Here is a 16,124-nt window from a genome sequence, read left to right as displayed (position 1 = left end):
CTCCAGCAGTTCCCTGTCCCTCTTGAACCGGGGAGCCCAGAACTGGACACAGTACTCCAGGTGTGGCCTCACCAAGGCAGAGTAGAGGGGGAGGATGACCTCCCTCGACCTGCTGGCCACACTCTTCTTGATGCACCCCAGGTTGCCATTGGCCTTTTTGGCCACAAGGGCACATTGCTGTCTCATGGTCATCCTGTTGTCCACCAGGACTCCCAGGTCTCTTTCCACTGAGCTGCTCTCCAGGAGGTCAGCCCCCAACCTGTACTGGTGCATGGGGTTATTCTTCCCCAGGTGCAGCACCCTACACTTGCCCTTGTTGAATTTCATAAGGTTCCTCTTTGCCCAGCTCTCCAGCCTGTCCAGGTCTCTCTGTATGGCAGCACAGCCTTCTGCTGTGTCAGTCACCCCCCCCAGCTTTGTGTCATCAGCAAACTTGCTGAGGGTGCACTCTGTCCCCTCATCCAGGTCATTGATGAATATATTGAAGAGGACTGGACCCTGTACTGACCCCTGGGGAACACCACTCATCACTGACCTCCAACTAGACTCTGTGCCCCTAATCACGACCCTCTGAGCTCTGTCAACCAGTTATCTATCCACCTTACTGTCCATTTATCTAGCCCACTCTTCCTAAGCTTCCCTATGAGGATGCCGAGTGCATGGTATGTGGAAATATCTCTCTGATATGTATACCGCAACAACCCTGCTTTTAATAGGATTAGGTCAATCCTTTCATTTCTTATGTCTTTGCTGCACTTTTTCAACTCCTTACTAAACATATAAAAATAACCCTTTCAGTGGCAGTAGAAGTGATCCTTTTGTGTCTGGAAAGCATCTCAAAAGCCATGCGTTGTTTCACAGTTTCTTGACCGCAGGTCAGTTTATAATACGTATTTGCACTCAAAGAAGCGTATCATGGCTTTAAACTTGGAGCATTGTCCATGACAAATTTAAATGAGCTTGACTTTAAAATAAAATGCTTGCAATTTAAAATAATGTTGTGCGTAAGAACACAGTGTCCCTTTCTGGTGGGACTGCAGAGGCTTAATAACTAGCATTACTTTCGGATGAACATGTTTAATGGCAAGCTTCCTACTCACTCATTCTGCAACAGCAACAGTCCTCTTGTGCATTCTTCCTGGTGCTTGGAAAAGGTGGAACAGCTTATCTAAGAAGTTTAATCTTTTCATTGGCTGTTACCCGTCTTGATTTTTCAGAGTCATATTAGGTATTGACTTTCCGTTGTCAGGCAGGCTCCTCTAAAATAAGCTGTAACTTTTAGCATGCAAGTAAGGTTGTATTTGTTCTTGTGCACGTGTGTGTGCATTTGTGATGAGTCTTTGGGTTCTTTTTCTATTCAAAGGTGTTTCACTAGTATTGGAAAAGGTGATGAAATGAGATTATACGAAGAGCTAGCTGGTGACACTTAGGCAGAATATAAGCAATTAAACTCCTTCTTGTTTTGCACCTTCATGGAACTTGTAATATGGCTCAAGAGAGAAGCTCTTATCTTCAACAAGACCCCATATGGCTTAGCCTAGGTGGGAAGGGGACAGAGCTCAGATGGTGGCGTGCACCACACAGCAGAGAGGGATGTGGCCTACAGATTTGGTCAGGCACGAAGCTGGAGCTCCTGCCAAGGGGCTGCAGCTGCTTCATCCCACATTGAAAGCTGAGACTTACCTAGAAAGACAGTCTGCGCCCCATGGCACCTCCCTGCTCAACCTGGATCTAGAACAGCTGTTTCACCTTTGAGAACAGTTTAATTTACTGTGTTTCTTGATAAAGTTGTTTTCTTTCCTGTATTTTCTGCAAGGTACTTGTGTATTTCCATAATTCCATGATTGTTTTTCACCAGGGATGAGGGGAGGTAAAGGCAAAGAGAGTGCTTTGCAAAGATGAGGAACAGCAATGACGTGTAATCCAATGCTGTTTTCATAGTGCAGGCTGCTGCTGACAAACAAGCTGGTCTTTCTTCCATATGTGTGATTTTCTTCAAAGTATTGATCTCTAGAGGAGAATCTGACATCCCTCCCCCTTTTTCACCCCTGTAAAGGGCTGTGAACCGCACTAGTTGGAGTGGAAACTGGGATATTATTTGATTGATTTGACCTGCAGGTGTGTGTTGGCAAGTCCAGTCAGCAGCAGTATCCGTGGGCATAAATGCTCCTTGTGGCCAGTGTAGCCCGTCTGAAACGAAAGAGCAGGGTTGGAACCAGGGCTCCTAAACACAACTTAGAAATCAAACATTTCCGTCAACCATGACGAATTAAAACCTTTAGGAATGGAAAGGAAACAAGCTGGTTGGAAATTAAAAAGGGAGGAAAAGGGTGATGGCTGTGGGAGTGTTTGGGCAATCTTTTCCCCAGCCCTAGAGCTTCTAGAAGACTTGATTGCATAGTATTACTGCCACGCCTAAGAGTTGTTGTATCTAAGGTGGTGTACACCCAGTTCTCTTCAGTAGCTCAGCGTCTTTATGCTGTCCTTTATGCTTCGAGAACTCACTAAACTAGAAAAAGAAAGGAGATTTGTTTGGTAATATTGTCTTTACCAGAATGCCATGAAAGAAGCCATTTTCTTAAAGAGAAAAGACATGTTATGCCATAGCTAACCATCCAGCTCAAGTATGCTGTCTCCCATGATGGCAAACAGCAAGTGCTCAGAGAACAGCAGAGCAAGTATGAAAGCAGTGTCATCCTTCTTGTACTTTTACTGATCCTGCTTAAAGCCATGAGAGACCTGCTGAACCAAAAAGGCAGTTGGATCACTCTGTTTAATAGTGACTAGAGGATCTGTCCACCATGAACTTGTTCAGTCCCTTTTGGTTCCATGTCACAGGTCCTCAGTTACGGTACGCACAGTGTGGAAAAAATGTACCCTTTAGTTCATTTAAAACCTGATGCCTCCCTTGACCTTTCTCCTCTTTTCCCTTGCTTCTGTGAGAAATAGTGAAGGTTGTTTCCATTTCCACGTTGAATGAATTAATGGTTCGAAGCCATTTGGGACACCCAAAGGCACTGACATGCTATTCAAAGCAAGGACGCAATGATATTCTCACCCATACATGAAGAAAGCCTCTTCCATTCAAAATGGTTCATGTATAAGCAGAGTGCCTGAAATCCAGGCAGAACAGGACGCCATGGACACATGGTGTTCCCCATACCTGTATGTGAGCTTGCAGAGGTGAAGAGCTCTGCTGGGGGGAGCTGACTGCCATCCAAAAAAGGCTGATCATACTTGTGTGTTCATTCCCTGAGGAGCTCGGAGTACCACTGGCGGCTAATACCCTTCTGCCATTCCCTGCAGGAGGACAGAACAGTGCATCAATCCCAAACTGGTCCATTTGCTTTGGTTTTAAGAGCTTAATCCCAGAACATAGCTGCATATCTGCTTATCAGACTTCATAGAAGTTCTCCGTTGAAATTTCTCCATTTCTTCCTTTGGATATGTGTGTGTTTATACATAAATGTATATGTGTGTGTGTACACATGTATGAATATATAGAATTTACTATATTTAACTAAGAAAAAAAATTGATTTGATGAAGGGAAGGGTAGAAAATATCATAATGGAACATTGTGACTGCGAATTTTAAGCCATGACAGCCAAGAAATTCAAAATTATGTTTCCTGCCGCAACCGTAATTTGTCTATGCTGGTCATAAATACGAAAGTGTAAATCTAGGAGCGTACATGCTAATACAGGAAACTTCATTATGTGCAAGGAAGCTAAGTTACAGTTGTAAATTTGCAAATTTGAATTTCATGCCTGTTACGTGTTTAAATTTCCTATGATAACACTGAATTAATGTAGTTTCACCATGGAATATATTAAGAAAGGCATAGCTATTACAGGACTGTAGCTTTCATTTCGATGAGAATATGACATTGCATTAAAACTGTATAGTTTATGTACATATTTCTCCAAACCATAGGCAATGCAGGACTGTTAAAGCTTGACAGCCACGATGCTGCCAAGTCTCTTATTTTTCTGACTGGGGATGGCAGTAAAGCATGGATGGCTTTTTAATAGTTTGGCTGCTGTGGAGTTGCTAACCCAGTTTTTGGTACATGTCGTCATTAACCTTGTGTTTGCATCGCTGCTGTCAAAATACAAGTACAGCTTTTTTCTCTGCAGTGTTTGTCACTTGTTTTTTGTGTCCCCCCCCGATCTGCAGCCGGCAGCAGGGAGGGAACTGAGCGAACAGCCACAGCACAAAACTTCTGTCCCCTCGGCATGTTGCGTTCACAGTTACTCCATCTGGGAAAACATGGGGTTTTTTTTCCTACTATTTGTGGAAAGTGCTGCTGTTCAGCCTGTTTTTCAGGACTCTGGGTAAAGACACTCTGTGGCCTTATGCAGGCTTATTCGCTGGCACTGGCTGTGCCTTATCCCCAGCTGTTTTTCCTCCAGGGGCTTCTGCAATGTATTGGGTTTTCTGTCCTTTGCAGCTGTGAGGTATCTGGATCCAGGCTAGCTGATGATCCTTTGCTGTGTGCGGATGAACAGAGACTACTCTTATGGTGGCCACTTGATTCCTGCTGCCACGGTGTCCAGAGTAGTGCCCTGGTATGGCAACATACGCAGAGCCCAAGTATTTGCTATTTTATGCTGGCAGATGAGTTCTGGTGGATCCGGTTGCTGCTTAAGACAGCTGTCCCCCAGTGCCTCCTCCTGCTGCAATACTTCATCCAGCACATATTAGCATAAACCACTGAGAGAGGCAATTTTCAGCTGGCTACAGCAGGCTATGAACTGCAATGGTGGAGGAACAGGCACTTGTTTATTTTATCGGCTGCTGCAGGGGGAGTAATGTCAGACAGAAAGGTAGAGCAGAGGGCTGGGGTTGAGGAATGCCCTTAACTGTCACAAACCTGTGTAGAAGAGTCCTCACGAAACCCACGGAGTTTTCAGTGAGGCACTCCACAGGTACATCTAGGCATTGGTGAGGCAGGCTGGCAGAGCAGGGTACAGCACTGGTGTCCAGCCACTTGTTTCTATACTAAATTTAGCATCCTGAGAGAGAAAAGCTTGCAGTTTTAGTAAGTACTTGGCATATTTATTAACCACAGAAGGAAGGGTGACTAATGACTAGTAAACATGTATCATTGAGGGTGGATCATCACAAGCTTCCATTTTATTCTTTAAAAAAAAGATAGTAATTCAGTACTCCTAAATGCTTTCACCTTGGGTGATTGAAAAATGTAATGTCATTCTTTGCAATATTCCCTACAACGTGGACTCAGTGGAGTCTTGTAGATAGTGTAATTACTGGGAAGGCACTCTTGTTTTCCAAGGCTGTTGAAAAACGTCAAAGATAGTGCACTGCAGTGTTTGAAATGGAAAGTAAAGAGAACACTTAAAGAAGCACTGGGGTGACAAAGCTCTGATGGGACCAAAGAAGTGGTGCCGAGCTGTCTGGGCATCGTCAGTGCTGTCCGCCAGGCCTGGCCAGCGCCTCGCAGCAGCACTCTGAAGGTGGGGTCACATCTACCTCTTCCTAAAGCTCTTTTCAGTTCCCCAAAATCCTAAGGGGGGTGTTCAGGCAGTGGAAGGAGGGATAGTGGGGCTTCCAGGCTTGGGTGGCGTCCTAGGAGTCAGCCAACAGACAGGCAGCGGAGCCAGGCAGTGTTGTGTTAGCTTCTCCGAGCGTTGTGCTGGAGCACACCTATGTTGTGGAGAGGATGTAGCTGGAAGTGGTGGCTGGGAGGTGACAGCAGAGCAGAAAATGCAGTGGGAAGAACACATCGCTCTCAAGGGGAGCCTTTAAAATGTCTGTAAATTCATAAGGGAACAGTCTTCAGGGCTGCCGTTTGCCTTGAACCTGGAAGGGGATCAAAGTCAATGGAGTTCATGCTGCTCTGTTGTTTGAGGGCAGGAGAGTTTAGAAAGGAGGACAGTGATGGCGTCGGGATCTGTTGGACCACATGTATCTGCTGGGGTGCCTGAATACAAAATTAGTAGCTTCATTTTGATCTGCCAGTTGGAGGCTCTTGTCCTATCCTCTTCGTGTTTTTGATGTAGCTAATAAACAATTATGTAGCTCATGTAGCTCTTCGACAAACAGATCAATACATTTGAGAACTAGGAATTTTATCCTTATACTAACTTTAGTGTTGATATAATACTTACTGCAATGATATTGACTGCAGCCAGGTGGTGAAGGGACAGTATAATACTGGATTATTGCCTTGCCTTTTACCATAAAAGATTTTTCTGCATTATAAGGCTCTGTGGAAAGGTTAGTACCCAATAATAAAAGTTACACCTACTGTTTTAATCATTTCTCCTTCCCGTCTTTGTAACATACACAAGCATACACACATGCATGCACAAACAAAATTAGAACAATCCTGTATCTAGGCTAGTAACGCCATGGATTGAGGCAAAGAAGCAGTTTTCTCATAGATTTGATAATGCAGGAGGGCCAGACCCTACAGTTCATTACATCTTTGAGTAACTTTGCTCACATGGAATTTGGTTATGCTGATAATGTAAGTCAGACTGTTCCAGGTAGGTTTGCAAGATCTGACCACATTGGGTCCTTGTATACATCTCATTTTAAGTGGGGAAAAAGACTGCTTTTTTCATGTGCCTGACGTAATCCTGCTGCTTTTGAAATTGATAGCAAACTATCACTCACTAAGAATTGTAGGTACTCTTCTCCTTTCAGGGTTTAGGATATTGCTGAGTTACTCAAACATGTAATTATTTTTCTTCAGTGGCCTTGTACCTCTGGGAATGAAAGTAGGCACCTTCCCAAATAGAACATCTTCTGGTTGAATAATTAAATGTCCTGAAACTGGGAGTTCAGTGAGTTTTGGATTAGTACCTGCAAGCTTTGAAGTGTGTTCAGTAGGTTGCTGAAATATAGCAGTGGTAGATATAGTGGTAGAAAGGGGTGAGGTGAGAATACAAAGGTCTGCTGCAGGATTATATCTTTTTTGTACTAACACATGTATCGGGTTGTTGATTGAGGTGTATCTCCAGCATTTACAGCTGTGACTTTTGTATGGCAGAGATTTTTGCATTTCATTCATTAGAGTTGTATCAAAAGCTCTTGTGTGATGAATTTATTGTGCGAGTTTTTTTGTTTTTTTTTTTTAATTTGGTGATATGAATTCATTTGACAAGTTTATTCCTTTAACAAGTTGGATAATCATTTGTGATTCACAATTTTATTTACCGGGGGGCCTTATTAATTTAAAACTTGCACTGTATTCCTTATCAGATATTTATTGACTGGCTTACACTGTACAGAACAGACTTTGAGAAATCAGCATGCTGTAAATTTGCCTTTTTAACAGGTTTATTGCTTCAGCAGGTATTCACTTAGGATTTCACTGCTCCATCATAAAACATTCTCAGGCATGGAATACCTTTTTGAGTGAGATAATATACTGTACAGACCAAGGTGTACATATCAACTGTCATATACATATAAGCAAAAATAAGAAAAGATGTTTTCTCCTACAGACCCCAACAATCTTGTGAGAAAGTAGTTACTTCAACTGCAGTGCATTAATGGAAGGGAGAAGTAAGATATTGCATGACCTAGAGGGCATGAAAGAAGAGCATTACCATTTTCTTTTCTTCAGAGGGGGCAACGTCTCAGCAGAGGCGAGATCTGAAGCCCATTGACTCCAGGGAAGTTTCATCAAAACTGAAAAATTAATAATTGTCTCGCTTTGTTTCTCTTCTTGTTCTTGCGAATAAAAAGTTGCACTGTTCTGACCACAAGATGAGGTATTTCTGTCTGCAGTAAAGGTGCCCCTTTATGTTACGGGTCTGTTGTGGTACTTGTGGAATTGATAATTATGCTAACAGGAATGCTTTTCTTGTTGTTGTAGATGTTTGGATGTCTCTAAAAACCACTGGGAAGTGAACCAATCCCTCTTTTTAAGCCAAAGTGTATTTCTTACTGTAACCTTTTAATTAGAAGGCACCTATTGATAAGACTTTCTTAGAAATTGGACAGTATAAGTAATAAACATATCGTGTTATATAAGAATGATATAAAATACATATAAATTTTGTACATGAATGTAATAAGTTTTTTTAACCTGTAAAAAATCAGAAAAATGCTTTTAAAACGTCCAATGCCTACCCAGTGAATAATCATGTTAAAATGATCCTTCCTTTTGAATAGCTCTGATCCACAAGTGTATTCAGGCTCGTAAGCACCGATTTTGGCAAACAAAGCAAGTTTTCTCTTCTGAGAGAATGAATGAAAGTGGTTATGAAGGGATCTTTAAAAGACATTTCCTAGCATAAAATCGTGCATCTCAGTTGTTTACGAGGTCAGTTTGCACTTCAAAAAGCATTTCAGAAAACTTCTAAAATGTGTGGTGTGTGTAATATATAAGTTCAAAACAGTTGTAGGTATACCTACCAAGTCCAGCCACTTATAAATATATGGTTTTTAATTTTTTTAGCCACTCAGCAGATATCCGCCTTTGATCAATGACATCTCCTTTTGGCTGCCTTCTGAGACATACTCTAAGAATGATTTCTACGATTTGGCTCGAACCATTGGTGGAGACCTGATAGAAAAGGTTGTCCTAGTGGATGAATTTACCCATCCAAAGTAAGTAAAACTTTAAAAACGTTTTTCCTGGGCTCAGAATATAGATATTTTAGTTCTGTGTACCAAGAAATTATTGAGTATTACAGTGTTTGCATGTTTCATTTTTTAGCTCCAAAACATTTTTACAACATTTTCAAGAGTAAATATTTTTACTTATAAATGTTATTTTGTATTTCAGTTTTGTACTACTACTGAGCTTGTGGTATTCAGATTGCAACCCCAATGCGCTGTGCTCAGTTAATCACAGCAGCAATGAACAACTGCATTTCTCAGTACATCTGCCAGACCGTGACACTCTTATCCAGAACATGTCTCGTATTCTAGTCCTGCTCTTTGCTGAGTGACTGGTGGACTGGTGTTTGTCTCCTTGTTCTCTTCCATTCTTTTTCTACTCCTGATTCACTAGTAGACCTTTACTATAAATGTCAGGGCTAGTAATGATTCGTTGCAGAGTACTATTGTTGGTGTTCAACAGGGAGAAAAACACAGACTTTGTTCCTTTCTTTCTGACACTTATTTACAATGTCGAACAATCTCTCAGGCTTCAGAGCACCTTCTTACAGATATGACAGCACTGACATGACCATTGGGGGCACAGGTTGCTTATCCAACTTATACGATCAATTGTCTCCAAAATGGACAAATATCAGCTATTACATATGCACCGTTTTTCAATTTGCTGTTTCCAAATCAAGAAGTAAATACGCTGCTGGCTACACAACTTTCTAAAGCTGGTTTTTAAAATAATTTCTCTTCTTTGAGACTTTTTTGTTGTTGTTGTTGTGCTATAGAAAGGCAGGTAGTAAACCTAACTGTAGTGTTTTTGAAGATGATAGGAAAATGCTTCATGTTGTGCTCCAACACCTGTAGATATTTCTTTTTCTTTCTACATCCAGGTATTTGACCCTATTGTTCTTTTGAATTTGATGTGTGTTGCAAACTGGATGGATGGATAGATTATTCCATGGCCTAGTTTTCATGGTGGTTCAGTGGATTAATATTTATTTGGTTTATTTCCTTTTTACCTTTTTTGTGTGGTGTTATATGAGGCTGTTTCTGCTGAGTGAAGAAACAGAAATACCAATGGAATTTGTGTGGGCATCTGAAAGCTTTGAGTCGTTAATTCTTCAGTAATACTCATATACAAATCATAGGAAAGGATCTTAACCCTATGTGCAAAACGGTGTGTCCAAAAGAGGAATATAGGCTGGTATAAGACAGGGAGTACTGTTCATTGTAAAGAACAACAAGACTGTAGGAGGATTGTTGCAGGTATGGATAACTTCTTATTGGACTGCACCACAGTATCAGTTAGCACAAGTGCATAAACACTGAAGACTGCTCACATGGATCCCACTGAAAATCTATTTAATTGTCTTCTGTTATGATGGTTCTGCTACAGTACGACCAATGTTTTTGGTAAAAATTGGGATGTTGGACGCATTTTTGGAACTGGTCCTTTCCATTCATTCATGCTGAATGTTTATTGTATGTATAACACCTCTGTGTTCATTGCCACTTTTTGTTTACATTCTTGCTGGTGATACCAAACATGCGATCATCCTTGGTGTTGCATCTCCTCTTGGGGGAATATCCTGTGTGTAGCGTAAGCAGCTCTTCCAAGGCTGAAGGTTTGGAGAAATCTTGTTCCCTGCTCCCTCACACATAGGCAGTATTATTCTGTGATTACTCCTGTAGCTCACTGGAAGAATCCACGTACACTGGGAGGACCTCACCAACTGCATCAGTCATGGCTCAGCTCATGGGTCATGCTTCTCTTCTTTACTGAGAATATTATCTTCCATACTAGTAGAGTGGTGAGGCAGGGCAGGTTTCACTACTCTGGATTTCTACTCTTATGTTTTTTCTCCTTTGCTATACTTTGACGCATCCTGAGCATATACTAGGGGTAACAGTTGTTCAGTACAAGATCATTTCTTCCTCCACAAGGAATACGCCTCTTGCTCCCTCTGACTTCTGCAAATAGATGGGAAGGATGACTGTTGGAGCAGAATTGTCACATGGATTTAGGACTTCCCCAGTATTGTCCTCTAAAGCCATCAAACCCTCACTCAGCAGACATCGAAATTTTGACACTACAAGGAGGAAACATTTCTCACCTTCATGTCTGAAGAGTTTGGGTGGTGACACTAAAGGATTGTTGGTAAGTGATGTTGTAGTAGTCTTAGTTTGTTCAACTGCATCAACAATAAAAGAAATCTTTTTAAATGCCCCATTAAAAACAGTAATTCCAAGCAGATTAGCTACCTCATTAAAAAAAGAATTATAGATAAAGACTGTAACATAATGGTTACTTCATCGTTCTTCTTAGAACAGGGTGTGTGCAGATATGTAACTTTTGTGGACTGATGATGTAAGCCGCATAAGTTATTTTGTCCATTCTCTAAAGCCTTTGGAAGGCTGACGCTTTGAAAAGAGCATTCTCCTTAGTCTTAATTCCAAGATAATTGTCTTATTACAGGAATGATACAGTGGCTTCTTTAATTTGGTGTTGCAAAAAAAAGCCTTTGGGCAGAGAAATAAACAGAAGAGATCCTCCGTGTTGCTATGGATCTGTATGTTACAGATCTAGATGCTTGTAATCATTATCTTGAATTTTGTAGTGATTCTGGTGTGGAGGATGGGAGAAAAGTGCATAGGATAGGAAAGCCTGCAGTGCTGCTCTCTTGAATATTAGTTACTTACAAGCAGCTTAATAAGTTCATGCTTGGAATTAATAATTTCTAGAATTTAAAATTCAGGCTTTTTTTATCCTTTAAAAATACCTGTTTCATGAGGCATTAGAACGTTTGGCAGTCTTATTTTCCTTCTTAAACTACCTTTCTTAGTTATAGGACTATAAAGATTGGAAAACAGAAAATGCTGGGTTTTAGTAGTCTAAAACTAATTTAGAACACAGGAAGAGGTCTTTTAATTAAGATCCTTTATAGAGGCTGCCTGTGTGATACTGTGTAAGTTACCTTACAGACTTTTCTGTGGTTCAGAAAACTTTCAAGGTTCCACTGGGCTTCAGACTGATGACGATGCTGCAGTACATTGCAATTATGGTGTGTATTAGCAGTGAAAATCTATTCCTCTACAGGGAAATGGAGAAGGAGAAAAAAGAGCATGAGACAAGTAATTGTTTAAACAAGGAAGGAATGTCTGGAAAAAAAGAGTAAATCTTGATTATCCACTTTGTAAGGTGATAATGTTGAGACATCTTCCAGGAAAGCACAGGCAATTAAAAGATACAGCAGTAAGGAATCTCATTGCTGAAAAGCACAAATTTAGGAGAATGCCAAGTTACTGTGCTAGGGTAATTAAGAACCATTCCAGCTTAAATGCATTTTAGGTAAACTTGACTAAACAACACACAGCACTGAGACAGACTGAGTAATGTACCATGTGTGAAGAAGGCTTTCCAGAAAATAAAATTTTTGGTCAGTTTAGTCTGCAAAAATTTTATTTTCTTTTCCTTAGAGATGAAACTAATTGTCATGGATGCCAGCCTAGTGGGGCTAGATCAATTGTAAAATGTTTCAAGCAGAAAGTTATTTCATACTGAAGTCACATGTTACTTTGAGGTGGAAAAATAAGCATTACCTATTAGAAAATAATGTACTAGCAGTACATGTAGACATTCCTGTATTTACCTCTCTTGAATTTTGTCAGTGCAACAGGTAAACCTCACAGAGCAAAGAAATCCATGTGCTCTGTTCCAAGCAGAGCAATGAGTTTTAGCAACTAAGTCGAGGTAGGTAGCTTTTGCATAAAGTGATTCTGGAAACCAGGATAACAGTAGGGATGTCCTGATTCACAAGAACTTCCTCCCTTTCCTTTCATCCCAGTGATTCCAAGCAGGTCCACCTGCCCCAAACTCTCCTTTTGAGTCAAAAGTATCAAACTAAAAGGAAAACATGGACTTTTCAGGTGCCTGCCGTCCCCACATGCCTCTCCATGTTGCTGATGTATATGTGCACAAGCTATTATGTGAGAGGAGATGGCCTGTGGACCTCAACTGCCAAACAGCACTTGGGACCCTAGGCGTCTGCTCAGGGGGCTTAGATCTGCAGTCAGACTGGGAAAACTGGGAACAGAGGGTCCTTGAACAAGAGAAGAGCATCACCAGTGTGAGATGTGGCTCTTGCGTTCAGAACATGCATCGGGGGGAGGGAGCGAGTAGTACATGAGACTGAAGCCGACTAAGTACATGAGTACATGTTGGCTGTTGATACCTTCCCATCGCCCGTAGTGTGAAAGGCCATCACAGACCTGTAGAACCAAATGTGTCTGGGAAAGTAAGGCCCACTGTCACACGATTTTTAGGATATTCTTGAAATCTAAATGTTGTGTCAGGCTTGTCCTGATAACACAGTCAGGGTGTAACTTCATCCAAGATGGATAACGCAAACCATGGCTGTAACACACCCAATACTCAGGCATATAAAGAATACATCAGCAGTTACGATGAAAAATTGTGGCTTTGCTGAAATCCCAAGGAACCTGAGTGAAACTGCAGTGGTTAATGGCAAGAACAGGAGCGGTTATCTGTAAGGCAAACAGAATAGAGAAGAAATGTCCCTTTGCAGTGAGCAAAATGTTTTCCACAGTCCATATTGTGGATTCAGGCTCTCTTTGCTTGAGGCATTAGCTGCAAACATTTAGATTTTCATGCATTTGGTTTGTGGAACATATTTTTCTGTGCATGTTCTGTAAAATTAGCATGCTGTGACTTGCCTCGAGTCGTCGTATGCTGCACGAGCCATGCAACCAGCCACCGGAAGGCAGTGGCACTGTTTCTACTACCTGACTGGATTATTTCTTTCAAATCCTTGGAGATCTTTAAGGACCTTTAAGCATTGCTGTGCAAATACATGATGAGTGAGGATTTGTGTCTGACATTTTTCCCTTTGGAACATGCTAGTGAACAAACATTTGCAAAAACAAAGAGAATATTTTGAACTATATTGATACTGAAGGGAGAACAGAAAGTCAGGGATTTTTTCCTTACTTTTTGCAATGGCTCTTGTACCCTCCATATCTTTAAGTTCAGGCCTTCTACTACTCAACTTGTCTGAGCTGTCTAATCAATATGAATGACCTTCAGAACTTAAATCAGAAAGTAATCTCCTTTTCAGTGGCCAAGACTTCTCCAGTTTCAGAAGGGAATCAGGTTTCACAGGGAAAAAGAAAGGCTGACTGAATGGCGGTCAAAAGGTAGAAAAGTCTCTGCCCACTACGAATAAGTAAATCAAAACTGCTGCCATGCAGAGAATCCCAGTAAGAGCAGTATCTTGCATTTCTGAGACATTCAGGTCAGTATTGTGACTGCACACCCATGGAATTCCAGGGTTGGTAACGAAAGCATACCTGTCCAAATTAATAGAGGAAATACTGGCTGGCTCATCACACATGGTAGAATACGTGGGAGAAGTGGCAGAATACATTTTTGACCTGAGTTGTCCCCGGTGAAGAAGACAGACAGAGAGAAGAGTCCAGGGGTGAGTACCTGTCCCCTGCAGTGCAGCACCACAAAGAAAATCCAGAAATGCCAAGGCTGCTTAGATTTGCTTTGGGTGAACCCTGCAAATGTTTTTTTCAGCTTAGCATGCCATGTCTCTTCTCCTAGGTACCTTGCATAATCCTGTCAGGTGTGATGGCCTCACATCCTCATTCTGAAAAAGTATTTTCTGCGTTTTGCAGAGAGCTTGTTTTCCTACTGGTCTGGAACCTGATTCAAGTTTGATACTAAAATTTCTTTTTTGTTAGGAAGAGAAGGGAAGGAAGGAAGGATATGCTTTTGCATCTTCCCTTGTAAGGAAGATATGTAGATATGCTGAAAAAAGTATACAAAACTAATCAAGAAATGCGCTGTGTCCTCAGTGGTACTTAAGAGGTAAATTTTTAATCAGGACAACTAAAAATACCCTGAAAAGGCAGAGTGGAGACAGTAAGGGGGGAAAAAAATTGATTTGTTGCATTTTGACGGCTATGCTGTTAAAAATATGTGAGGAACAGGTAAGAAAGGATTTATTCTTGCCTTTGAGTGAATTACTTGCACGCTTCTGGGGTGAGATCTGCTCATTTGTAGCAGCCTGTTAAATGGAGTGAGAGGACGTGTCTTGGCTGCTGTGAAGGAGGAAGGTAGGTGCACTGTGGCACCATCTTTAGAGACTTCGGGAGTACTCAGATGACCTGTGTCTCTTCTTTTCCAAATAGTAAAAGGAACAGGTCTGACAGGGAAGAGTCAGATCCTATTGACTGCTTGTTGTGTCAATGCACACCGCTAGCTCCTTGTTAGTATATAGAAAAAAAAATGTAATAACATAATTTTCCTTTTTTTTTGCCATATTTGTTACACTTTTCATTATCTAGATGGAGAACAAATCAAATACTTTTAGGTCTCACTTATTTATTTGAAGGTGGCTTGGTTTAGTCTTGCTTCTGGAACAGGTGAATTGAGCAGAATTCTGAAGCTCTGCTTGCTGCTAGTATTACGCAAATTAAAACAATCAGTTCAGCCCCTGAACACCTTGTTGTTCTTCAGCCTGAGCACTTTACAATTTGCTGAGGGATTCTTTGAGATTACCTTTAACTGCTGAACTGGCAAAGTCCCAGCAGCAGCTTCTCAGCAGAAAAAAACCACCCAGAAGCTGCTTTTGACCGTAGCTAGCAGAGGATCAGTTTCCTATAAACAAACTGTGCTCTCCAGCTCTGGATTTTTTTTTTTTCTCATTTGGTCAAATGAGTGTAAGACTAATATTTTCGCAATAGATTAACTGTTCACGGGAGGCTCTGCCAGTGGATAGTGCTTGACTTCTGAGCCTTTCTTTAGCTGTCGCAGTAGAGCATGGCTATATAGTGGCTAGTTAAAGCACTACAGTAGTACCCCTGGTCCCTCTTTTCTTTTTCCTCTCTTGTCCCAACGAGGAGCAGAGCCACCTGTTGTCTCTCATGTCTGAGAACCTTTTCTGTCATTTCTTTTGCCTTATGGGCTTCAGCTTAGAAAATATACATGTAATGGAGGTTGTGTGCTTTGAGTGCGAGTGCCTTTTACTCCTGGCGTCTGCGTGTCAGACGTTCCCCTGTGCCCCAGACCAACCCAACGGCCAGTGGTGTTTGCTTGATTCAGAGTCAGAGTGGCCCCAACTATTCTGTTTCTTCCTCTTCCCTGCCTTTTTCTCCTTTAAATGGCAGCTGTGTGGAAATAGCAGCTCCATTCTCTTCACAGCTCCTGCTTAGAGGTGATCAGGAACTTTCTGGCCAAATTCATTTAGAGTAAAGACGGGGCTGCACAGAGAGAGATGCTTTATGAAGACATATGGGTTCTGCTCATGTCCCACCAGAGCCCAGATAACCTACCCCCTGAGGGCTCAGACAGTGAGCTTTTGATCATGGCTGCCTAGAAGTTTAAAGGAGCTTGGACGTGGGCTCTGTGTCTGTAACTACAAGGTAACCCTGCCATGCTGATTGCTACATGGCTCCAGGGTGTCTTGCACTACCCTCTTTCTAGCAATCTTGATGCTCTGCTGTC

At 41.6% G+C, this 16,124-nt stretch overlaps 1 protein-coding gene across 6 annotated transcripts in view; it reads left to right on the top strand.

The window, feature by feature from the left end:
• Positions 1–16,124, top strand: part of FARS2 (phenylalanyl-tRNA synthetase 2, mitochondrial) — a 253,897-nt gene that overhangs the window by 163,019 nt on the left and 74,754 nt on the right. For all 6 annotated transcript variants that reach the window (XM_063325965.1, XM_063325964.1, XM_063325961.1 and 3 more), the window contains one exon: positions 8,436–8,587. In XM_063325965.1, the coding sequence (XP_063182035.1) occupies positions 8,436–8,587 (152 nt within the window). The remainder of the gene's footprint in view (positions 1–8,435; positions 8,588–16,124) is intronic.

This window comes from Chroicocephalus ridibundus, chromosome 2 (assembly GCF_963924245.1).
Source record: "Chroicocephalus ridibundus chromosome 2, bChrRid1.1, whole genome shotgun sequence".
NCBI lineage: Eukaryota > Metazoa > Chordata > Aves > Charadriiformes > Laridae > Chroicocephalus > Chroicocephalus ridibundus.
The sequence above is the reverse complement of the archived record's forward strand: the minus strand, read 5'-3'. Positions and strand labels throughout refer to the sequence as shown.